The sequence below is a fragment of the Apis laboriosa genome, unplaced genomic scaffold, assembly GCF_014066325.1.
Source record: "Apis laboriosa isolate Shangri-la unplaced genomic scaffold, ASM1406632v1 scaffold68_cov148, whole genome shotgun sequence".
NCBI classification, from domain to species: Eukaryota; Metazoa; Arthropoda; class Insecta; order Hymenoptera; family Apidae; genus Apis; species Apis laboriosa.
Window position 1 is genome coordinate 7,795,996 of NW_025224135.1, and position 25,713 is coordinate 7,821,708.

The 25,713-nt window shown below is 34.1% G+C and overlaps 1 protein-coding gene across 12 annotated transcripts in view; it reads right to left on the minus strand.

The window, feature by feature from the left end:
- LOC122718845 (neurobeachin) overlaps positions 1-25,713 on the minus strand; it is a 238,893-nt gene that overhangs the window by 89,904 nt on the left and 123,276 nt on the right. For 9 of the 12 annotated variants that reach the window (XM_043944210.1, XM_043944218.1, XM_043944211.1 and 6 more), the window contains exons 4-28: positions 18,117-18,243; positions 17,926-18,026; positions 17,000-17,095; positions 15,428-15,549; positions 14,709-14,835; positions 14,044-14,163; positions 13,773-13,919; positions 13,095-13,202; positions 12,078-12,218; positions 11,462-11,607; positions 11,158-11,371; positions 8,804-9,056; positions 8,587-8,729; positions 8,300-8,490; positions 8,109-8,217; positions 7,952-8,033; positions 7,538-7,854; positions 7,155-7,376; positions 4,907-6,713; positions 4,575-4,740; positions 4,313-4,466; positions 4,008-4,187; positions 2,843-2,983; positions 2,543-2,650; positions 1,382-1,553 (exon numbers count right to left, since the gene is read on the minus strand). In XM_043944210.1, coding sequence (XP_043800145.1) covers positions 1,382-1,553; positions 2,543-2,650; positions 2,843-2,983; positions 4,008-4,187; positions 4,313-4,466; positions 4,575-4,740; positions 4,907-6,713; positions 7,155-7,376; positions 7,538-7,854; positions 7,952-8,033; positions 8,109-8,217; positions 8,300-8,490; positions 8,587-8,729; positions 8,804-9,056; positions 11,158-11,371; positions 11,462-11,607; positions 12,078-12,218; positions 13,095-13,202; positions 13,773-13,919; positions 14,044-14,163; positions 14,709-14,835; positions 15,428-15,549; positions 17,000-17,095; positions 17,926-18,026; positions 18,117-18,243 — 5,494 coding nt within the window. The remainder of the gene's footprint in view (positions 1-1,381; positions 1,554-2,542; positions 2,651-2,842; positions 2,984-4,007; positions 4,188-4,312; positions 4,467-4,574; positions 4,741-4,906; positions 6,714-7,154; positions 7,377-7,537; positions 7,855-7,951; positions 8,034-8,108; positions 8,218-8,299; positions 8,491-8,586; positions 8,730-8,803; positions 9,057-11,157; positions 11,372-11,461; positions 11,608-12,077; positions 12,219-13,094; positions 13,203-13,772; positions 13,920-14,043; positions 14,164-14,708; positions 14,836-15,427; positions 15,550-16,999; positions 17,096-17,925; positions 18,027-18,116; positions 18,244-25,713) is intronic. The other 3 variants (XM_043944216.1, XM_043944215.1, XM_043944212.1) reach the window with 3 other exon arrangements.

The window sequence follows — 25,713 nt, forward strand, 5'->3', positions numbered from 1 at the left end:
TTTTTTTTTTTTTTTTTTTTTTGTAAATTTCTCTTCTACGAGTGAAACTCGATAAAGATTACGGCGCGAAACTATATATTTTTTAAAGAAGAAGAACTAAGTTGTGGAAGAAAATTGAAAATATTAAATTTAGGAGCATCGTATGATTTAAAGATTTTAACACGTATCATTGAATATTCAATTGTTCTTTAAGAGAGAGATATATATATATATATATAGAGAGAGAGAGAGTACATGATTGCTTGTACGTTATTCTGTTTTTGTGATTAACATTCTTTTCTAATTTTGTTTTATACAAAATTGTTTTATACAAAATTTTTCTAATTTTCTTTTCTAATTTTGTTTTATACAAATGTTTTTCTTTTTTTTTTTTTTGTTTTATAATGTAATATATATTGTGACATTTACAAAATATGTCTAAATTAAAGAACAAAAAAAAAAGTGCTAATGCATTCGACAAACATCAAAACTCTCACTGTCAGATACATAGAAAAAATAATTCACACGGTGCAATTGGACATGCGTTCTATTCAGTGTAAATGTGCTATTCGATTTGTCGCTACACAATTAAAGTGCATAGTGTTCCATAGCAACTAAGATATACTCGTGTCATTCGTAAGATTATCATTTAATCTTCTAACGGTCCAATCACATCAATTTCATTGTAAAATATTTGCTAAAATTATTATCAATTAAGTTTTCGCATAGCTTCGTTTCTATTGAATATTTTTTTTAATTTAAATCAATTTTAAATATGAAAAGAAAATGCAATTTTTTCCTTTTTTGCGTTGTATGTATGTAAGAAACATGCTCCTTTAATCGTTGACAATAATAATCATGCTCTAATGTTATATCTCGTTTATTGTACAAAAAAAAATTACTTTTGTTATTTGATATAATGTGAACACAATATTCAGAAAAATATGATAATGCATATCTGACATGTAAGAGTTTTGAAGTAATGATTTGATATTATTATTTTTAAATAAAATATTTTCCATATAACGTTTGATTGAGAATTAACGAATAAACGTATTTTTTACGTATAATAAAATTATAAATTTGAATAATTATTTCTTTAAATTTCCTGTAAATGGCCGCGAGTACATTCATCCCCACAAATTGAAGTTACTATATTTGCTGTGTAATCTGGTTACATAAAATATTAATTATTTTAATATTCAGATTAATTAAATTATACAATGAACACATTACATTAAAAACTTATCATGAAAACAATGCTCCTGGATAAAATGATATTAAGATAGAATTCTTCTCTTATTAAATATTAATCAGTCATTTATTTATATCAATTGAATTTCATTAAATTTTGTATCTATTTATAGTGTGAAAAAATTGTTTAATATAATGAATATCTTACCTGAAGGGCTACCTGGTCTTAAACTAGCACCATTAGTCTGTATTGTTTGAATTGGACTTGGTGGACGTTGGGATATTGGTGGTTCCAATATATCACGATATTTTGATACCATCAGTACAGAGATGAAGTAAACTATAGCGAGGGACAGAAACTGGGCCTGCTTGGTTTCTTCCTAGAATGAAAAAAAATATATTTTCATGAAAATATATATTATTAAAATTCTCTTAATTCTATTAAAATTAAGAAAAATTTGAACCGCTATAACTCCGAAAGTATTAACTTTTGATCAATGAATAAAAGATCATACGAAGCGCAAAACCTTCCCCTTTAAAATGCTTTTTGATTTATCTCGATACGACTTCCGGTTCCCGAGATATCATCGTGTAAAGAAATGCGTAATTTTTAATCATTTACTTAAATCTGATTCAACTCTATTAAAATTAGGAAAACTTTGAATCGCTATAACTCCGAAAGTACTAACTTTTGATCTATGAATAAAAGATCATACGAAGCGCAAAATCTTCCCCTTTAAAATGCTTTTTGATTTATCTCGATACGACTTCCGGTTCTCGAGTTATCATCGTGTAAAGAAAAGCGTAATTTTTAATCATTTATTATTTCCGTTCTTTTCTTCTGCTCGGACCTCTTGCTCGCACTTCTTTCGCTGATCTATCACAAACTCCAGACAAGTGACAGACACGATTCCTAGTAAAACGTAATACGCATTTCCAGGAAAAAAATGTAGATAACTGGATCGCAGTGGAGCCATTCATAATTTTCACACAGTCTTAACTATGTTTGGAAACTTTGAATCCTTATATCTCAGCAACTGATTGAGATATCGGGATAAAACAAAAAGGGTTTTCAATGGCATAGTTTTCTCTATATTTCGAACGGATTTTGATGAGAAAATTTTTAGTTTCCTCTGAAATTTTGTATACGAAAAGTAGAAGTTTTATTTGTAATTTTTAAAAAATGCAGTCAATTATGATGTAAAGTGTACAACGATATAATTTAGCGTATTTCTTTTTACATAATATGATATATTATCCGTATATCGAATCGAATTGAATCGAGTCGTGAAATACTTTCAAAATTTTAAATTAAATTTCCAAGTGTGCTATTTATAGTTATTAATTACACGTAATGTATCACACTTACAACATCTCTGTATATCACAGCTCTTAAGCGGTTCACGTCCATATCTTGCAGCAATTTCTCAGGATCTTTGACAGGACTTAATTGATGTGCCAGATTATCCACTATGTTCTATAAAAATAGAAACTTTATTATACTAAACCGTCATTAAATGATGTTAACGATCACTGTAAATTCTATTCTCTATACGACATGGCTTTGAATAAGTATATAGTATATGATATGTAATTTGTCAATAGTGAGATGACAAATGACAATAACACATTTCTATATATAAATTAAGTTCGATCAGATGGGACATACCTTGGGTGATGTTTGAGCTCCACGTATAAGAGACTGTATGTGCTGTGATTTATTACTAGAACCAATCTGCCGACCTAACATGCTGTACGATCTGCCACGTTCTTTACACTCTAAGCAGTTTCTAACGGCACATGTACAGACCTATAGAAGCATTTCATCAGATGAATATAAACAAAAAAATATAGTGTAAAAGAAAAAAAAAAAAACATACATGTTTCTGAAGTTCTATGTTATACATGATACGAGAGCTAAGAATATTACGACTAATTTAACACACTGATTTAATAACTATTTCTATTCATTAATGAAGATTTGCTTGTGTTAAACTACAATAGTGTTAAAGTGTGTGTGTGTGTGTGTGTGTATGTTTTCTTTTAACTTTCCTCACATGAGATATGCAATTTCTTATTTTCAATTATACAATTTTTGTTACATCCGATAATTTTATTTAAATATTTTTATATAAATAGTTTAGATATGTGCTATGACACTATAAAAAACATCGATATGTATATACAAAAAAAAAAAAAAAGAATTAACACGAAGCACACTATATAAATATTCTATTATAATATCCTAATTTAGATCTACTTCGTCTTTCGTGGAATTACGAAAATTAATAATAAAGTTTGATAGAATTGCTCGAATTTATTCCGTTCCGTTTGAACATTATTCAATATTCCAGATTTTTTTCAAAGATTTTGAAAAAAATTTATGACTACTAAAGTTAAATTTCGCATATATGGAATGGAATCAAAAATACTGGAGAAAAGAAAAATGATATTAAAAATTTCGAAAAACGAAGTTCATCTGTGATTGGTGTCTTGTGTATATTAATCATAAGTAACAAAATTTTGTTTATCAGACGTTTTGAAACATCGAATCTAATTAATTATGCATTACAAACATTTAATATGAATTTTTACAACAATCTTACTTCATCTTTCTGTTCTATCGACATACTACAATGTTTGCAAAAAGATCGTAAATCGGGCCTTAACTATGGTCAATATCAATGATATTTTCTTTCTCTCTCTTTCTTTTCTTTCTTTCTTTTCTTTTCTTTTTTCTCTCTCTCTTTTTGAAACGAAATTATACACGGCGTGACAATAACGGATGTACGTGTTGGAGGAATAAAATCTGCTACGTGGACGATAATACAAACCAGTCTTAAACACTGCCTTAGAATACCGCCACTAGACATATTCTTCTCAGCCTCCAGTTCACCGAAATTTAAAGAGCTGGCGAAGATAAGTACATCAGCCATGTTGACTAGTCTTTGCAGAAAAGAAACTGCTACCTCAATTGGCATCCCCTGAGTTGGTTCAATTACATCCAATTCGCTCTATGAATATCCAAGCACCAATTAAAAAAAAGTAAAATCCGTGAAAATGAACTTTTTTCGCCGGCTATACGCTGTTCTTCTATCAATGAAGTCAGAGAGGGAGAAGGGATGTAAATTATACGTACATTTGGCGAGGTGGCCGAAGCTAGAAGCGGTAACAATCCTCCACAGGCGATAATAAGATTGTCGGCAAGTTGGGAAATTAGATGAACGGTATTAACAACAAAAATTGCGTTTTCGCTGCTGTTCACGAAATCCAGCACCGATTTGGTTGAATGGCTGGAACACATCATCGTTGGCGTATCATCAATCGAATTTATCAATCGGACCACTCGACTTTGTTTATTAATTTTATTATCATAAGTAAGTAACGCCATTCATCCATACCTTCTCCAAACTTGAATGTCCGTCTCTAACGAAAAGAGAACATCCGAGAGTAATCTTTGATGTATGTAAGACCATTTGAACTCTGGTATTCTGAAAGGAGGACGAGTCGGCCCTGGACTGAACATTGGTCTCGTAGAAGGATTACCTTGCTTCGATCGTTTTGATTCTATTCGTGGGTGAAATTTCGGGTAATTTTTTTTCTCTTTTTTCTTTCTTTCTTTCTTTCTTTTTTTTTTTTTTTTTTTTTTTTTTTTTTTTTTTCATTTATGAAATATCGATAATAAGAAAGAAAAAGCGAGGAACGAGAGAAAGAAAGGGATACGATTTCTTACCGAAATGATTCGGATCCACTTGCGTGGACGTTGAGGCACTCCTTGGTCGTTTCTGAGGTGACGATGTTTTCCGCAAGGGGACAGGTAAGGAGGGAGGTTCGTTTACGTTATTATCGTCGGTGGTCGTCTCGGAGGACACAGCCACAGGCAAGCTGGATCTGCGATGAGCATCTACGTGATCCGAAGTTAACTCATTCAACAAAGAATTATCCCTCGCAACCACTGTAGAACTAACGATTTGAGGCACACCGTCGGGCATATTTTTATTTGCATCACAGACCGTAGATATTGTTGGAATTTGCTGTTTAGGATTTGGCACTTGCGTCACATTATCTACAGAACTTTGAATATCGCTATTACTACAAACACTATCTGTTACTTCTACCTCGTTCTCGGTTCTCACTGGAATGTCTGACTGATTATCACTTACGTTAGTAGAAATAGTGGACGGCTCCCTTGAATGTTTGTCAGTAACCTTCACCCCGTTATCAACGTTAACAACGGCACTTTTCTCCTCTTTCACAGAGTCCACGGCGCATTTCTCACTACTTAACTCACTAGTCACTACTACTGTATCCACTTTCCCCTCGTCTACGTCTACGCTCTTCTTCTTCTCCTCGTCGGCCACGTTACTCTCTATTACGCTAGTTGAGCAATTGGAATTTTTCCCGGTCTCCCCTGTGTCGTTCTCGCTCTTCTCAACGTCGACACCCGCCCCCTTCTCGCTCTCCTCCATCTTCTCCAACGGTTCCTTCGCCTTCATATCGCCCAGATTATCTTGATTCTCGGTCGGCGTCAAGTAAGCCTCCGAGGTATCGCTGTCGATCACCTCGCGATCGTTCTCCAATTGCAGCTTCTCGATATCCTTGATGATCAATGGCTCCGGCGTCTCGCTCGAGGGAACGGATGACGGCGCGTGTTCGAACGAATCGGCTCGCTCCGTTGAAGCGACAACGCTTTCCTCCTCCACGCTTTTCTCCCTTCCCTCTTCCTCCTTATCGAGAACGATCTCCGCGGATGTCTCCCCGTTCGAGGCAACGTTGTCCACCGAACTCGAGATCTCTTTATTCCTCGCCTCTTCCAACCTCGATGGAGCCTCGACTTCAGTTTCACCGTCCGCTTCAACCTCAGTTCCAGCTTCGACGCAGGCTTCGACGATCCCGGTTTCGGAGATCAGCTCCTCTCCTCCAACCTCCACTTCCGTTTCACCTTCCACTTCCTCGGTTTCACCCTCGTCTTGCGCCTTTTGAGCGTGGGAAACGTTACACTCGTCCGCGTTATCTCGCGTTCCCGTCGTTTCCTTCGACTGTTCCGCGTCTTCCTCCTGCACGCTCTCCTCCTCCTCCTGCTCCTCCGTTTTCTTTTCGGATGGTCGGCGAGGGACAGCTCCGTCCTGCGATCCAAGCTCCGAAGGATCGTCGTCCTTCTTCAGAACTTCTTGCACCACCATGGAATCCGGGCTGGAACCCTCGATCTTGTGAACCTCGCTGTAGAAATCGCTCGAGCTCTCTATCGATATCGCCTCGCTGGTTTCTTGGGTAGTCGGGATGGAGGCCGCCTCGCTGTTCCCTTCCTCGAGGATCGTAGGCGTATCCGTGTGGATTTCTCGCGCTGTCGTTGGCGTCTCTGGTTTGTCGCTCAGCCTCGAATCCAGGGATATCGCCTCGCTCGATTGCGCGGTGTCCAACGTCTCGCTGCGAGACTTGACGATCGCAGGACTCCCATCGCTCTCCGTGTTGTCTATCGAGTTCAAGTCGCAGCTGCACGACTCCTCCAGCCTGTCATTACCCTCCGTTGTGTCGAACTCCTGGAAACATCGTATCCAACATTGTTCATATATTGGCGGTATTACGATTTACGAAGGGAGTCAACAAGTATCGATCGCAAATCGTTCGTTTAATGCATTGAACATTCGTGAGAACGAATTTCGAACAGAGTATCGAAGTTTTATAAGTCGATACGATACGATTTTTAGATTTTTCGATGCCTTGATTTTGAAATCAGATATCAAAATATCGTGAATGGTACATCAAAATTCAAAGTATCGATCGCAAATCGTTCGTTTATTGCATTGAACAGCGTGAGAACGAATTTCCGAGTATCGAAGTTTTATAAGTCGATACGATACGATTTTTCGATTTTTCGATGCCTTGATTTTGAAATCAGATATCAGAATATTGTGAATGGTACGTCAAAATTACCAATATTAAATTATACGTATAAATTTTGCAATATATATATATTCGACCTTGTAATTCCTCTCCACGTGTTGCACATCGTGAGTCTGTTGATTGCTCCATGGTGACGGTTTGTTATAACCATTATTCCCCGAATGCTGTTGATCCCAGCCGGAGATAGTACTGATTGGCCTTTGCTGTCTCAGCTCAGGATCCGTGATGTTATCCGATCTTTGCCTTTCGTAATGCTCGTACATCTGAGCAAATTGAAGCTTAAATTCCTCGTAGGATACCTGAAATATTACTCAAGATTAATTACACGTGACGATATAATACATCAATTTAATCGTTTAACTTTTATCGAATTTTTTCCACCCGTTTCTGGAATCATCGACGAAGCTTACTCCTCGTGTACAATTTTTTCTCCAACGATTATACCCCGCCTTATATTTACCTTGGAGTGCACGATGGCCAAGGTGTCCACCCATACGCGCCATCCACCGTACTCGTGTTTGATAGCATGGTGAAGAAGCATGCGAAACAACGAGTACACCATGTCCGAGATTTTTTGCTCTTCCGTGTTCTTCGGATGAATGTACGCCATGGCTATAAGCCACTCCTGCCATACAGACATCTGTAGAACAGTTCGACGATTCTCTCGATTGTTGTTGCACAACAATGTCATATCCGAGAGGAACAGCTTCTTCACTTCGAGCAATTGTTCCGTTTGTTTTGATTGTCGAATCAGAGTCGCCACTACCTTAAGGATCACTGAAAATTGAGGTTCAATTTATTATTATTATTTCATTTATCGTTTACGTATTATATGTAATAGAATCACGTTACATTTTACAAGTTGATATCTTACTTGGATTTTCCAACCGATAATGGGATTCTGGTTCAGGATGCCTTGCGTAGAGGATCTGTTGACTAATGTGCTCCGTCATGATCTGTTTAGAAGATATCTTAGTTAGTTAAGATAATATATTGTTAAGCGAAAAGTTTGAAATTTTTATTTTTAATACCTCGTATAAAACGTTGTAGGTAGGCAATGACAAAGTTTCCTCGTTCAACAATAATCTTTCGGCCAATAACGTGTAGAGATTGTGAGGGCTCATTACGTCATATTTCCTTCTGCGAATTCGTTCACAACCATTAATATATATATATATATATATATATATATATATTTTTTCAATTTATTATTTTCACTTACTTGTGTGTACTGCGGCTTAAAAAGAATCCCAACAATTTCAAGGCTTGTAAACGTATTAATTGGCTCTCCGCCGCTAACAACTTAAAAATCGTCCTGACGCCTTGTTTCGCGTCGAAAGCAGGCACCATGGACGAGGGATGTTCCGACATTAAAGATATAAGCATTTGCAAAACGTCGTGTAAATTTTCATCCTGTAGGATAGGAGATTAAAAATTTCCAACGATCTTAATCTCGAATAACTTAATTTATTATTATTATTATTATTTTTTAGATCGTCGTTTAATTACCTCGTGTATTGTCGTCAGATAATTCAATATACTTTGCAGCTCGTCATCCTTCACCCCATTCCCTATCATAATCAATTGCTTCAGAAATAACAAAATGTAAGAACGTATTGTCAAAATATCCTTCTGCTGCGGCCTCGGCCCATCTGCAACCAAACGAGGAAAGATATTTATTTCGTTCGATCGATTGAAAGGTAACACGGTTACATTGTTTACTCACCAAGTCCTTTGGGAGTGATTCCACTCTTTGCTCGAGGATTGGCGACCCAGTAATAGTACTTGAGCGTGTGAACCGTTTGCAACACCGTGGACACTCTCCTTACGTTAGAATATATTTGCGTGTCACTGAGGAACTCTGTGGCCAAGTACGAATAAAGCCGGGTTTGCACCGGAGCCGGCGTATATATCCACAGAGCGGGATTAAAAAGGACGTGGTCCAATAGCTGCCATGTTAGGAATGAAAAGTAAAACAACTACATCACCATGGATCTGCCTGTCCTTCGGACACACCAATCTAGCCGACTTTTAATTCCGTTTCCTATTATTACATTCCTGCTTCTCACAATCAGGTACGTTTCTCATTATTATTTCATAAAGGACACAACGAGGATGGAAATGGAAAAAGAAAAAAATAATATACACCAATTATCGTTTTTTTTTTTTCATTGAGGAATTTTTGAAGAAGGAATTTAAGGTTTAAAAATGTGCAACAGGATATGTATATATATATATATATATATTTATGTAAAGGTAATGAAAAGGGTATAGGGAGGAATTTGAAGAAGAAAGATAGAAAATTGAGAGTGCCGATAAGTTCAGTTCACGACAGTTATCACAATCAAGATTGAGAAGAATATAGTGACACTTTATGAACATTCATGCACCGAGAAATGAATAATCAGAATTTGGTAGCTTCTGGAGGCAATATTGAGACGAAGAACGATCTAGTAGAAATTGGTCACTTTCGGACTCGATCGGTGTTCAAAAGTTTCTTAGAAATCAAATTCAAAATTTGGCCAATCTCTATCATTGTTCTCTGAAAACGCGGAAATTACACAAAATCGATGTCGTAACGCGTGTATATTTAAGTTTCAATTCTAAAAAAAAAAAAAAAAGAAAAAAAAAGTACTGAGAATGTCTTCCTTTCTTTCATGATTTGAGCTGTTCATCGAGAATAAATAAAAAAGGAAAGATTCAAAAGAATAAATAAAAAGGAAGGGGGTGTCCCAATATTTGAATTGTGCGCATAGAACGAAAATAATGAAAAACAGTAGCTTTCTTGAAGGCGATAGGCATCCTCGACGAAAGAGTATGAAGCAAAGTATCATAGATTTCGAACAAAAGACGTGGTAAAATTGTCATAAAAGTACGCTCTCGTGTAGCACCTTTCCGAAAAAAAAGAAAATTCAGACAAGTTCGGTCACAGCAAAGGTAATAATAATTTTTTTTTCAGCGTTGCAGTAAACGATAAAGAGAGAGAAAAAGAGAGAGAGAGAGAGAAAGAGAGAGAGGTTTGTTCGGTATGGAAGCAAAAATTTAGTGTGAACGAAAAATATATTTTGCGTAGCCATATTATGAAATCAGGAAGCCTAAAAGTCGGTAGATTGCATGCGATCCAAAGATTCGAGTCATAGCATAATGCCATTTCATTGAGGAAAAGTATAATACAATTCATGCTTTGAAATCATTGTGATGCATCGTGATCGTATCAACGAAAATATACACATACATTATATAAATAACAGCATATCGAGCATCTACACTAGCATTTTCTTCTTTTCTTTTTTTTCTTTTCTTTTTTTTTATTGTACAAGCGTTGCAACAAATATATATCGTACGGAACAGGTAAGTGTGAAGAGTGAAGAGTATACAATTGCTCTTGATAAATAATCTTTCATGCTGTTGTATAATGTATCGTGGGTGAAACGAAAAGAGGTGGATGGAGAATGAGAGGGGTTGTCACGTGTGAATGCACACCAAGTTTTCACGTTAAAACGTTTCGATGAAAATATAATATTGCTAAGGAATTTAAATGTTGATGTTAGAACAATTAAAGGATTGTTGTTGTCGTGGATACAAATGATTTAATGAGAGAGTTTTTCTAGAGTTTATGAGAGATTGTCTCGTATAACAGATTGCTATGCTTAAATAGTTTGATTATTTATGTCATCGATTTATGTTATCGAATATTCTTACGATATCGTGGTTAAAATAATTCATCGTATACAATTTTGATAAAAAAAAAAAAAATTGATATCAATGAATTTTGCATTAATTTGGAAAAAAAAATTATTTTTGACAGCACTGATGAATTATCCCCTTAACCACGAGCAATGCTTATACACGATTATATATACTTTATTTATCTTAAACTACTTTCGTGCAAACTAATCTGTCCCGTTCTTGCTTCTTCCTTCGAATCTACCACTGACTCAATCTAATTCCATCGAAACTTCTACCACTTTAACCACTTCTATCTCTCGTCTAATCAACTTACACGCTAACTATACTTAAACGCTAATTTAATTAAACTCTAGTCCGTAGGAGGAATCAAACTAATGACTAAATCGATACCTGTTTCAATAACAAGTCGCTGTTCGCGCTAAGACAAGTGACCAGATGTTTCGTCAGCTCCAAAAAGGAAGCGAGAACTTCCGTCGTAAGATGGTCTCTGCTCGCTCTCTGCAGCATGTAACTGATCACCAAAAACCCACGGTTTTGCACCATGTGTTGCTGCACCGTTTGCGAACTCTCCACAAGATCGCAAATAAACCCCAACAATTTCGAGCTGAAATTGGAAATTGGCCCAACGTCAAGACGTTGGAGAATATTCATTCGTTGTTATTCGACGATTTAATCGCTTTGGAAAGATATTTACCATAACGTTGGATCTCGTTTAACATCGTTGGGAGCTATACAATCGTAAGGCATATCTAGTTGCGAGAACAAAGGGAACAACACTTGAATGCCACCAATCGAATTTAACGTGCTATGAATGGAATGCGTGATGACAGCTTTAACATCCTACAAATAGTAAAAAAAATTATTTTAAACGTTCGATAGCTGGATTTCCAAGTGTTCTATATTCGGATAAAAAAAAAAAAAAAAAAAAAAAAAGAAAAAAAATTGGAATGCTTCGAGGAAAACGCGATTTTTTGACTCCTGCGTCAAAGGGAGTGTGCATTCGAATGCAAATCGGTATGTATTTTTTGGAATTCGGGTACACGGTGAAAAAAATATTCGTTGATTTTTTTTATATATCAGGTTTTTGCAAAGTTGCAATTGAAAAAAAAATTTTTTTTTTTGCTTTCAATATTTAAAAATAAATTCTTTCCGAAATAATAAAATTTAAATATTGTGTACATCGAAATATTTTTTAAAACAACTTTTTGAAATTTGCAGAATGAAAATACTGTATAAATTTCCCGAGCGTTCCATTTTTTTTTTTTTTTTATATCCAATTATATTCAGTATATATATTGGATTGCTCATACCTGTAGCATAAGGGCGTGTGGTGTATGTACAAAATAGGAGACGTTGCCTTTCGGTGCGCTTTGCAAGCAAAGTTGAGAATCCGTTGCTACCGGGTTGTACATGAACACAATCGCATTCGACAGTTTTCCATCGTAAAGCACCTATAAAATTATCCTTGTTAATATTGTCCACGAGTTAATTAATTATAATCTATTAAAATTCATTCCACTACGAGTCGAGTCACGATTAATCTTTGAAAATTTGCCAAATACAAATAAACAAGAATTATTTTCTTATGGAAGATAATAAGACAAAAAATATGTATAATTGCAATTTCAAAGGGAAATTTTCAAAGTTGACTCATAACTATCCAAATCGATTACATGAAAAATTGAGATGACAAACGTGCCACATATCACAAACGAAACAAAACGTGATATTAATTCAAACAGATTGTTATGAATCTTCGGAGGGATGTTTCACAATTATTTATCAAAGTTATACATCTTTTTTTTTTTTTCAGAATTATCTATCTTCGATGTCCATTACCAATAAATCTATCCAAAATACAACGAAGTGTATCATATTATCAGCTACGAAGAAAATCTTTGCTACGTTTAAAATAATACATTTATCACAGCACAATCATCAAACAAAGACAAATCATTAGAAGAATTCATCTACTAAATATACAATGAATAAATTAATCAGGGTATTGTTGCACAACTACGACTCATCAAAAAAGCATCAGGCAAAAAACAGAAACAGATAGCTTGGTGTACAGGTAAGTTGTGTGTACAGATAATAAAAAAAAAATTAAATTGTTTAATTTAAAAAATAAGCGAGTAACGATGGATACAAACGTCGTGTATCGAAGCAACGTCCTGGATGGAACGTTCATCTTTTGGGATAATGATTAATGATGATCGATAATTTCGGGTTTAATTACCTCTGATGTACTCGAACGCAGTAACAGAGTGATTAAACAATGTGCAAATCAAATGTAAACGGGATAAAATGAAAATAAAAATGCTTACAGTTTGCATACTTTGGTCCACCATGCTCGTGAGCTCCGGCTCATCACTCACCCTTTTGTGATTGTCAGGCAGATTCAGGTAACACTCGTTGTCAAAACGAAACTGACTCTGTGAACAGAATTGGAATGGAAACATTCAATGTTGAATATGTAATGGATCTACTGTGAATTCGAGGCGAGAGCTTTGCCAAGAAAATGGAAAAATTGCCAGGAAAAATTAAAGGCTCTCTTTTTTACCGAAGGAATTAAAGAGGAGAACTTTTTTTTTCTTTTAAATTATAATATCTCTTTTACATATTTTTGTATACTTGGAATTTTTGTAAGATGTAAACTTTGTTTTCTTGTCTTTTTTTTCTTTTTTAATAAATATGTAGATGAAAGCTACTTATAATTATAATTATTATGGGAATAAACGCAGAATGATTTTTCAAAAATTCTCATCCTCTTTTACATGGAATTTTTATATCATAAAAGAACTTTAATTCAATGAATATGTAAGAGGAAGAAAAGACTAATTTGAAACTACTTTTCGTGCCAACTATTATGAATTTTTAATGGAAATCTAATTTATATTAAACAAAGAAAGAAGGACTGATCTAAAAAATTTTTTTAAAATTATAATTTAAAAAATTTAAACTTCGTTTTATTTTTTTTTTTTTTTTTTTTTAATTTCGCGTACCTTATATCCAGGCCCCAGTCTATGCATAGCGCATATCTGATGCGTCGTCAGAGCTTCGCTGAACAGATAAATAGCGCTCATTTGTCCGCAAAACACGCGCTCTTCATCCAGTTCCGGTGTAGCCCCGATGTAACATTTGTCAAACGGCTGAAAGAAAGATTCGAACAATTTCATTCACTCTCGATTAAGGAATATTTTTCACGCGCGTTTTAATAATCGTGGTGACGAATTAATAGAGATCGAAATATCGAAATATCGCAAATTCACTTACGTCGTTTGTTGAAACGAACCACGCCATTTCAGTACTCGAAGCCAATTGACCGTTGACCAAACATTTAATTTCGCTCTTCGTCCACCTATTATATATGTACACTACGGCGATCATATACCACTGCGAAAATAAACGTTATCGATGCTTGTTGAAAATATATTTCTTATCAAGAATTTTTTTTTAACAATTTTTATCTGAACAATTTTCATTTTAATGAAAAAAGATAAAAAAAAAAAAGGAAAAATAAATAGTAGATAATAGTAATAGTTTGCGTACAATTGTTATTTCTATACGATCGAATGAAAGGCTATATGGTCTCAGTGTATTTTAATATACCATTCTTATTTTTTATAAATATTTATAATTACAAATTTTTATTACAAATGTTAAAATATTTCTTCGTTTCTTAATAATAATCATACAAGTTTTTGTTAATTTAAATATAATTCTATAAAATACAAAATGGAAGAAAATTATATTACAATCAAATATCTTCCAATATATTCGTCTTTAAAGTTTCCTCAAAATTTTCTCAAAAGTTAAAAGATTCTTTTCGTCTGTTCATCACTTTTCCATCTAGCCTTTCCAAATTTTAAACCATCATACCATTCCCCCTTATCTAGAAATGGGGAACGTGTCAAAATCAATTATCATGCAAATAATACCTTTCGTGGTTGAAATTCATATTTGACACAATGCTGGAAGCCCTTGCCCTTCACTTTCATAGAGGTGAGGACCAAGCAGTTCCCTACGAAATGCGCGGAGTATCCCACTCCCTTGCTAGTTTTAAAACTGGAAAAACACGTATCGACACAACAATTATGCATATTTCAAATCTTGAAGAAAAGAAAAATTTCAAAATTTCATATCGATCTAACTTTTAAAAGAATTTTAATAAAATGTCGTTTCTATATTTAAACGACATTTCTCCATCTTCATTTCAGTTTCGAAAATAACGATGTATTTCGTAGACGGGAACAACGGTTGTCGATCGTATGGAAATCGAATCGTTTCCGCGTGAAGGAATGCGATCAAATTGCTGCACGACGCGACGCTCCAATGGGAATCCTCTTTTTTCGCGCCAACTCAAACGGAGCTGCGTTTAATCAAATTTTCGAATGTTCGAAACGAAGGAATTTCATCGATGCACTTCTCTCTCTCTCTCTCTCTCTCTCTTTCTCTTTCTCTCTTTCTCTCTCTTTCTCTCTCTCTCTCTCTCTCGCTCTCTCTCTTATTTTCTATTCTGCCTTTTATTCCTCTTCTCGTTTCGCGTTGGGAGACGCGGGTCTCGAAGGTCAGAAACGTAAACGATTCTTTAAGGTAGCCGGCCACTTCCGATTCAAGAGTGTGTTCCCGCAAGAGGGCTTGATGTAAGAGCACTTACCAGTAGAGGTACGGCTTTTCTCGTTCGATATTAACGGAGTTGATGGGGTCCAGGCGGAACCATGTGGTAAACGTGAAACCATTCTCGTGTGGCCATTTTGCGAGCGGTGGCAGAACGATTGCCTGAAAATTTATCGTTGAAATGATTAAATAAACTTGAAGGAGGACGAAATCCCATCGTGATAATTTGTGAAAATTACTCTTTTTGTGTTCAAGATTTTAATTGGAATGTAAGTCGTTATTTTTAGGATATGTTTTATGTGCTTTTCAGACGATATTATATAAATTTATGTCTAGAATAGTATAGAAATTATAGAGAAATAAAAAGGAAATTATAAATAGTTAAGCGATTTCTGGCTTCTGGAAAAGAGTATTACATTTTTTATTTTTGTAATAATTTTTGTTATATGTTGAGAAAAGAAGAATAAAATTCAATTTATTATAAACAAAGGCAATCCTTTTTTCAAAATTTCTTAAAAAAAATTTATCATCTTCGCAAATTGACGGTATATTTAAATAATTCTTTAAAAAAAAAAAGCAATGAAGTTTCATAAATTTCATAAATTTTTGCATTGAATATATGCCTTCCCCGTATCTTTGGCTGAACTTGGTAACAGCCGCTTCTTCTTTGATTCATACTCTTTCAAAGTTGTACATTAAAGGAAACGTTCGAAACAGTTCCCTTCGAATAAGAAACTTCTTTTGCTTAACGTCCTCTGTCATATCGAAAAGTTTCCATCTCGACGAGAAACTCATTGAATATCTACCATCGTTCCCCGCATTGGGCGACATCTGTTTCGATCAGTTTTTATAAAGATTCCGCCATCTTTATCTTTTTATTCGAACGTAAAGTGAATAGTTGCTAAGTTAAAAATAAGATATATATGATAAGATATATACATTTCGATGTGACAGCAATTTATTTTTCCCTGGAAAGAGATTCATAACTCGAGAAGATTTTATTTAACTTTGAAATAAATGATTTATACTTTCTTCTCGCTTGTGGCAAATAAAACTCCAACAATTTCAATATTTGATTGCGTTATATAAATCGAATTTTTCAAAAATATATATCACAGACTACTATTTTTACTTTTAAAAATAAAAAAAAATATTAATCAAACGCTATATGTTAATTAAATTTAATTTTAGCACAATGAATTGATGCAAAAATAAAACAAATTATTCAGAATATTAAATATTTTTTTCGCTCCTAATTAATTAACTTCAATCACACGCGCACGAATCGTTTCATCGATCAATGCGAGCTATATTCTAAACACTATATCTCTTTTTATGTTAGAGAGAGACACATGCTCAATCTTGATCCTGTTCCAAAACGATTCAAACAATTGCAATCATTTTCCGCATCTGGACCAGTGTGAAGTTGAGCCATATTGAAGAATCAATACGTCATTTGATTCGACGGATTAAGCGCGAGTAGAAGTTCCGTGAAACAAGGCATAATTTTCTTATCGAAAGTTTAATAGAGTTCGGAATCGAACGGCATCTTCGACGTAACAAGGATATCCGGTGAATGGTGAGGTTTGGAGAAGGATGGAAATCGACTTACCGATCCCTTTCTACCGGGGAAACTAAAAAACACGTCGGGTCCGTTCCGTTGCGGCATCTGACGGAGCACGTTTAACAGTTTCGCCGAGTGTCGTGGCTGTGGAACAAACAAAAGATTGGAATTAGATTCTGAAAAATAGGTGGAACTTGTTTTAATAGAGTTTTATTCTATTATTATAGGGAGAGATAAATTTTTGTAATATAGAATTATAAATTATGTATAAAGATTGCAGGAAGATTTAAAAATTGAAGAGACGATTCTTAAAGTCAAAATAAAAACGAAAATCTAGAATGAAATATGTAATAATCGTCTACAAGGAAGAAAACGTCGTATGACTCGATTTAAACTCCATTGAATTTTATTAAAATTTTATTAAAAAGTTTAAATTATTATAATTTCGAAAATAATAAGGTTTAATCGATGAATGAACGATTATTGGAAATTTTTTAAAATGCTTTTTTATTTATCTGGATACGATTTCTGATTGCCGAGATATCAATGTTTGGTTTATTTTCTGACTGGTACTTTTGATGACAAAATCTTTATTCTTTTCATTATTTTTACATACAACAAGTCAAAATTTAAATTACGATTCGTTACGTTTGAATCGAATCACGTTCATTCGTATATATAAACAGCAAAGCAAAAAAAAAAAAACTAAATATATTTCTATTCTTGATTTTTGATTTATTTTAAAAAATCGTCCCTTCTGAAAAAAATGTTCGAATGGCTGGAGACTGTACATTATACATAATAAAAGATATAGAAAATAAAAGGAAGAAGGAATGAGTTGAAGATTGCAGAGCTGCGTCGGAAAGTTAAGAGTTTCGTTCACTTCTGATTCTAGAATAAGTTTTCTCTCGACGGAAAGTTTTTCTCCCCTTTTCTCTCTTCTTTTTTTCCTTTTCTTTTTCATAGATTCTTACCCATTTCCCTTTTACAGCTTTCATAGCACCGAATAAAAGTTTCAGCTCCTTCACCGTTATGCTGTAGCTGGCCAACACTCCAAGCATGTCGATTAATAGATCTGTCGAAAATTGATCCTCGTGTGAATCGAATTACGTATTCACCGTAACTACCTCCCCCCTTGAATAGGATTAGAACGATAAGGATTTACCTGCGACGACAGTTTCCGCGCGGGACAATCGAAGCAGCACGTGTTCGATGAGGCTTACGTCTGTACACGCTTGTAGATTCCGCACGCTCTTCCTCAAAATGGCGATGAACACGCTCCATATTTCGGCCTGAAAAGAAAAATTCGAACGTGAGAAAAATTTGTTAGTGTATCAAAGTGAATGAAAATTTAAATATAAGTTATTACAACGTTGGCTCCAACTATAAGTAAAGGATATTTCTTTGATATTTCTACGAAATATTTTCGTAGAAATTTTTGCTTTCAGAGAAATTTATCTTTCTATCCCTATGAAATGGTGGATTCAGATCGCGAGGTTTTTGTCCCACTTTCGGATAAAACGATTATCCAATGACGAATATCTAATAAATAATTAAGACTAATTAATAATTTGCAAACAAACATTAGTTCCATTAATCCGATCTATATATTTGTATCATATTTATCAAATGTACACACACACACACACACACACGCACACTCATTGATTTATTGATAATTTAGATATAAATATACTGGCAATTAGTACAATTAGTAATAATCCCACAGAGAAACGGGAGCAAATTCAATTATTTCGTTCGAGCAATTAATAAAATAATCAATATACAATTTATTAATTTAAATAAAACTCAAAAGCCTCGATTTCCTTACCACCAATTTCCACCAAACTCCTTCGAGGAACCTAACTTTAACATTTGCCCGCATGTATATAAGTCGCATTAATCGAGGCATTCGCCCATATGCACTGACAACCAATAAGGTCTGCCGTGGTAGTTCACGTAATGCTCCAACTATTGCACAACAGAACCTGATAAAGTTATCCGCCAGCACCGTCACCCGATCGGAGATCAAAAGTGAAACAGGCAACGAACTCTCGTAATCCGTTCGCTAATACGCTGAGGCGAAGTCGAGACGACACGCGGGAGAGGGTTGGGCGTCGAAACCGAGGCGAACGAGCCCAACGAGTCGAAATCCCGAAAATGCCGCGGCAAAATTTCCCAGAAATTTGGAATTCCTTGGAAAGTTTTCAATTGGATACGGGTTAAAGTGTATTCCATGTAACGGCGGTGGTTTTTCGTACGCGGAATTACAGGATGGACGCCTCGAGTTAATCCTCCGAGGGAGAAGCGAATGGAAGGACGCCCTCCTTAGGGATCTGTAACAAGCTCGTCGATAGGAGTAAACCAGATCTAAGGATGGGAAATCGAATAATTGTTATTGAACAATTAAGGAGAATTGAGTCGGGATCGGGATCGTGTGGAAAGAGGGCTTTGGAATAGTAAGTGGTGTTATATATATAATATATATTTTGGTATTTTAGTGATAATTAAAAATATAGTGTGTTTGAATTATTTTTATTCTTTATTTTTAAGTCATTTATGAATATTATTGATCTCTTGTAGAGATTTAATGCAGATCGTTGGATCTCGTAAATCAAATAATTTAAAAAAAAGAATTTTTAATTGGAAAATGTTGTAGGTTCTTTTTTTGGAATTATTGTATCACATTGTTTGATATTTTATAAATTGTTATATAAATTTTATATATTTATATAGTAAAAAGAAAAATGAAAGGCTAGAGTGAAGTTGTAAGTTGCAGATCAATAAGTTAAGTTTTTGGTCTATGTGCTTCGAAGAACGATCGGAAAAATTTCTAATTAGTAGTTCGATAAGCTATGTAGTGTGCATCCTATAGTTTAATTAAAAACAAATTTAATCTCTTTGAACTTTTACCTTCCTTTGATATATCTTTTGACACGTTTGGGCTTATACAAGACAAAATTATATTTATTTTCATAGGTGTTGTAGAGAAATATTTTTTGTCCTTATTTTATGTGCAAATTTTAATTAGTTTTATAAATTATATATCTTGAAAATTGAAAATACGAAATTTTTATTTTTTATTAATTATCAACGATAAGAATCGAGATTTTCTATTTTCAAATATTTATTTTAAATCGTTATATAATCTCCGTTTTATATTTTTCATCGTCTAACTAGATTTTTAAAATTATAATTTTTCTTTCTATGCTTTCGATTTTTAAATTATTCTATATATATGTAATAACATTTATTACACCAATTTAATTCATTGAGTGCATTTCGTAATTAAACGGTTAAAAGTAGTATATATATCACAAGTAAAGCTTTCATTAGAAATTATATACCGAAGTTTATAGCCTAAATTATATTCTATAGCTTGCGGCGTAAAATACTATGTACATACGTGTAAGGAATACGACGTACAAGAGTAGTTAATCAACCTATTAAATTGGAATTTCCCCTTTTAATTGCCAATGAGAAATAACTTTCAACGTGGATACATTAACACAAATATATATTCCATATTCGTTAAACGCATCAAAACACGTTATAATTATAACATCTAAAAATATAAGATTATATTTATGCCTTGAAAAAAGGAAAATAAAAATATTATTGCCAAATAAACAATGCTCGTTAATATTTTTAAATTTTCCTTCAAAATTCGTTCAAAAATATCCTTTCTTTGCGATTATGTCAATCTATATTTCTAAAAAAAAATATTTCACAAACATCAATAAAATTTTCCAATAAAATTATATTTAAAATAATATTTCACTGATCTCGTATATTCTCGTATATTCAAAATTTTCTCAAGACTTCTTATTTCTCGTATCTTCAAATCATGAAAAAAGTACGACTACAGCGACATCTAGAAATGAGAGAGAACGTTCGTCTCGTTTAACGAAAGTGTTAAAAGAGACGTGGAAAGAATTTACAAACCAGCTAACGTTGTTATTTTTGATATCGAATTTATTCAATGGATGTCTTCCTGTAATAACGGGATATTGTTTTCCAACGATATCGTTATCGTTTCGTGTTGAGACGATGCTGTAACGCGCATCGAGGCGCATAGACAATAAAACATAACCTAAATGAGATGTCGCTCGGGTAACACCGAATTCACCGTGGATCGTTAATAGTGATTCAAGATTTATCGTGACGATATATCTCTTGATCGAACACGCGATTACACGTGTCCCGGTGAAATTAAATTTTTCCCTCCGTTATCGTCCGTAGATTTGTATAAATTCCCTGTCGAATTTTCATTGGTTTCGCGTGATTTATTTTTCGATTAATCGCGGAATATATAAGTGTTTAATTAAAATTTTAATTCAATTTGTTATCATTGAATTAACGATCGATTTTCTATAGTAAATTCGAAATATTAATATATTAATATCAATTATTGAATTGGTCGATCATAAGTAAGTTAAAAAAAACAAATTTTCTTTGTATGTTTTTATACTCTCCGATATATCGTATCGTGCATCGATTTTAAATTGTGCATCATACCATTATTTGTTGATTGGAATTTAAATTTAAATTTGAATTAAACTTTCGTTAATCTTGATTTCGATATAAATGTTATATTTATTTTTAATCAGTTAAATATCCCATCTAAAAGTTCAAATATTCGATTTCAATTTACATTTTCAGAAATTTCTTCCCGGTATTATTGCTCGCTATTATTGCGGGAAGTAACATATATCGTTGAAAATATATGTCGCGAGGATCGCAGCTGATTTCTCGGCAATCGTGTTTTTCATGGGATCGTTCAATTTCGTCCCTCCATTTCGCTTGGTGCATTAAACCGTACTTGCCACCTACTTTTCAACAACCGTGTCACGCTAAAAGCTACCACCCGTGTACGGCTTTTAAAGCTGATTGCGACACCAAAGAGTGCTATTCTTTCGATAACATTACCATGTTTGATGGACATCATTCCTCTTTTTTATCTTCAGAAATTTTTCCAATTGCAAAGTCGATTTATTGGCTTTTCGATATATCAATTTATATAATTTTTCCATACTTTGCATATAAGAGAATGTGAAAACACGTCTTACGATTTTTATACAAATTGAAATAATTTACTGGAATTTCAAGATCAATTTAGAGAAAATTATTCAATAAAAAAGTTGATAAAATTGAGATTGATAAGACAAGTAATAATATAAATATCCCATAGAGAACGTGTCGTTAAAAGTTTCAAAAATTCTTTAACACGACGTATTCGCGTTAAATAATTTAAATTTTATTCGAGTAATTTTGTCTAAAATATTTTTAAAATATTTCAAATTCACATTCAAAGTTTAATTAATGCAGAGAAGTTAACGAAGATTGTACTCGTTAATTCAACACAAGAAGGTATAATGATATTCCATGGGATATTAATTCACTTAAATCAATTGATTATCTCTTCTTCGATTAAATATCGTTGCAAGTTCAGTTTTATATCGAGTATAAATATTTAATTTAATTACAACACACACGATATAAAAATATCGTTAAATTCAATTGCAGGGAATTTAAACGAATCGAGAGCAAACTTAATTTTCCAATCTTTCATCCGCGTCACCTTCTAATTCTCACGAGAGATCGTGTCTCGATTATTTGTTGTTATCTCCAGAAAATCCCTGTGGTGGAAAAACACTGGATCCTGATATATTTCGTTACATCCTTTGAAACTATCCATCTTTCATTTCGATCGTTTCTCCGCATTTTTCCGTAGCATCAATCCAAGGGAAGATATTAACGTGCCCTATATTTCGCCAACGATTTTAATCTCAATACGTCTCCGGATGAATTACGATAAGGGAAGTGACGTTCGCGACGTAATCTTTCGGGAAGCGAAATCGGAACTCTATTTACGGGGAACTCTCTTTTCAAAACAGAGAAAATACAGTGCTCGACGAGTAGGAAAAGTTCGAAAAAGAAAAAAGAAGAAGAAGAAGGGAGAAAAGAAAGAAAGAAAGAAAGAAAGAAAAAAAAAAAGAAATCGTACCGATTTCGTCGTTAAAAAGATTTAAAATCCGAGAGGAAGAACTGTGGCTGAAGAACCGACCTCGATTGCACTTTCTTTACAAGAATTACCGCTTCACATTTTAACACACAATCCAATGAGAAGAAGAATTCATGAAATATCAATGTAATTTATAATATATATATTATTAATAATTATTAAAGCTTTAAATTTGTTTCTTTGTTCCGATTTAAAATAAAAAAAAAAGAAACCAGCTCGTATTATCGCGAATATTTTTCAATTATTCCAGCTACGTTGTGCTCTTTCGTCGTTTGCATATTTAAACATGGCCCTTAATTAAGCTCGAGTTGATAACCTCGTGATGCGGTTGTATCGGAATAATGAAAATCGCGGAAGTATCGAGGATGAGGAATCGTCTATCTCTTTTCCTTCCCCCCCCCCTTTCCCCCGTTAATTATATCGTTATGAAATCAGCAATCTTCGATCGAAGAAGCTTCCATCCTGGCTTCCCTTTAATCAAATTCTCCTCTTTCTCGATCTCCCCGACCCCCTCGTCGATATTCCCTTCGCCCATCCATTGATGAATTGAATCAAGGACGGATATTGTTGACATCTTATTTGAATCTCATTCCTAGCCATTCTATTTCCGTCGGTTCCAGCTACGAATCTCGATATTTCGTTTCCCCCCTCCTCTGATAATCGAGGCCGATTACTTGGACCAAATGCTTCCTATTCGTCACTGCCAATTTAACCTAGCCTTCAATAGGGCGGAACAAATAAGATTCTCTTCGATCCGATCGAATTCTTTCTTCCTCGGAATTCATTCGTTTTCATATGTTCGCTTTGTCATATCGATTTGAAACTTTCATCTTATCACAATCTTTCAAATTAAACATCACGACGAATTCCTGTAAAAATAATTCCAAATATTATAATAATTAAAATCGCGCAAAATTCACAATGTTATAAATTATCCACAGGCATGCGATATCCGTTCTTAATTAACTTGGAAGGAATACCACGAAGAATACTCCCTCGACAATTTTCCTTGTACCAAGAAAAATTTATCGAGCATAATACGTGGAGCTCCACGAAAGGCCATCGCGCACGGCTCGACACCGCTAATCAAAGAAGCTTTCCGCGCGACAGAGCCGTTGACCCACTTACTTATATCCCTTCCATCACCTACCTTCCCACCCTTGGAGCACAATCGATCGGTGTGCATCGCGCGCGGGCTCCGTGCAAAATCAAATATGTTGTCGGAATGTTTGCCGGCAAGGGAGAGGGATACGTTCACAGTTCGCGTGATAAACGATTAACTTCCGCGCGGAACATTCAAAACTCGGCACAGGCGAACCGTGAACGCCGTGCATCCCCTTTACGATATCCTTCCCTTCCAATGTACTCTCCCCAGACGTATGTATGGCATACTTTAGATTAGATAGAGCCACGAGGGTTCGACATCAAAGGAAACGCGATGCCGGCACACAGGCATAAATCTATACTCTGGAAGAAGACCAGCTCTCTCTCTCTCTCTCTCTCTCTCTCTCTCTCTCTCGTTCTTCTTTCTTCACGAGAAAACCGACCCCTCTCCCCCTGTCTTCGTCTGTCTGAAGATCGCTCTTGCGAATTCTATCAGTCACAAAGCTTCCTTGCGGACGACCTCCGACTAATCTTCTTGCAAATTCGTTTTCGGTTCGGTCGGTTTTCGAGGACGCGGCTGTTTGAAGTGGTTTGCGGCCGAATGGAGAAATGCTCGCCGAGTAATCACTTTGGATCAGGGCGAAAATATTTTCAGTCTGCTAAAATTATCGTGTTTTTCTTTTCTTTTTTTCTTTTTTTTTTTATATATATAAGTAAATATAGAATCTTTTAATATCTATTTATCGTTTTTGGATTTTTAATACTTACGAGTACTGAAGTAATCGTGAAAAAATGATAACGAAATTTCATTCGAGATGTTTGAGAATAGAAATACGCAATGTTGATAGTCAAGATGAGTTTCGGTGGGATTTTAATTGTGATAATTGTGATAAAATAGCGAAGAATTTTATTGAATATGTAGCTAGATAAAAATGATATGATGATCTCTATTTGAATCAGATTCCTTTGTATTTTTTAATATTAATATATACACGTTTTATCAAAACGCTCTTATAGCTATACTTTCACGATAAATCTCAATCACGATAAATAGACGATTACAAGGAACGATGAATTTTGGAAGGAAAAGGAAGAAAATGAGTGAGTGAGTAGGAGAGAAGAGGATAAACAAAGAGGCAAGACCACTGCACCGGCTCGTTTCAAGAAACGAACAAACAATCTGAATTTTATCTCTTACAACCATTGTCAACGGCTGATTTTAATCAACTTTTCGACTTCAATTGACTTAGCTAAGATATCGTTCTTCCACGCCTCGAACTAAAAACTTTTTGAAAAAATAAAAGATTTTTTACAAAATTAATTGACCGGTTAAAGTTGATGCTATATTAACTTGGCTAAAATATATAATTATTTTAATTTTTATTATTATTATTTTATTATTTTTTTCTATACATTTATCTTTTACTCGCTTCATTTGTAATCTTATTTGCATTTCTTGCAAAATTATTACGGATATAGAACATGTATAATTTTTTTGTAATTTAAATTAATTTAATTGCATTTATTCAATCGAACGAAAAGATAATGTTTTTAAATCATTAAAGGATTAATAACGAGTCAACGATTTCAAATTTAATGGAGTTTCTAATCTATATAGTTTTCACAATAAAAT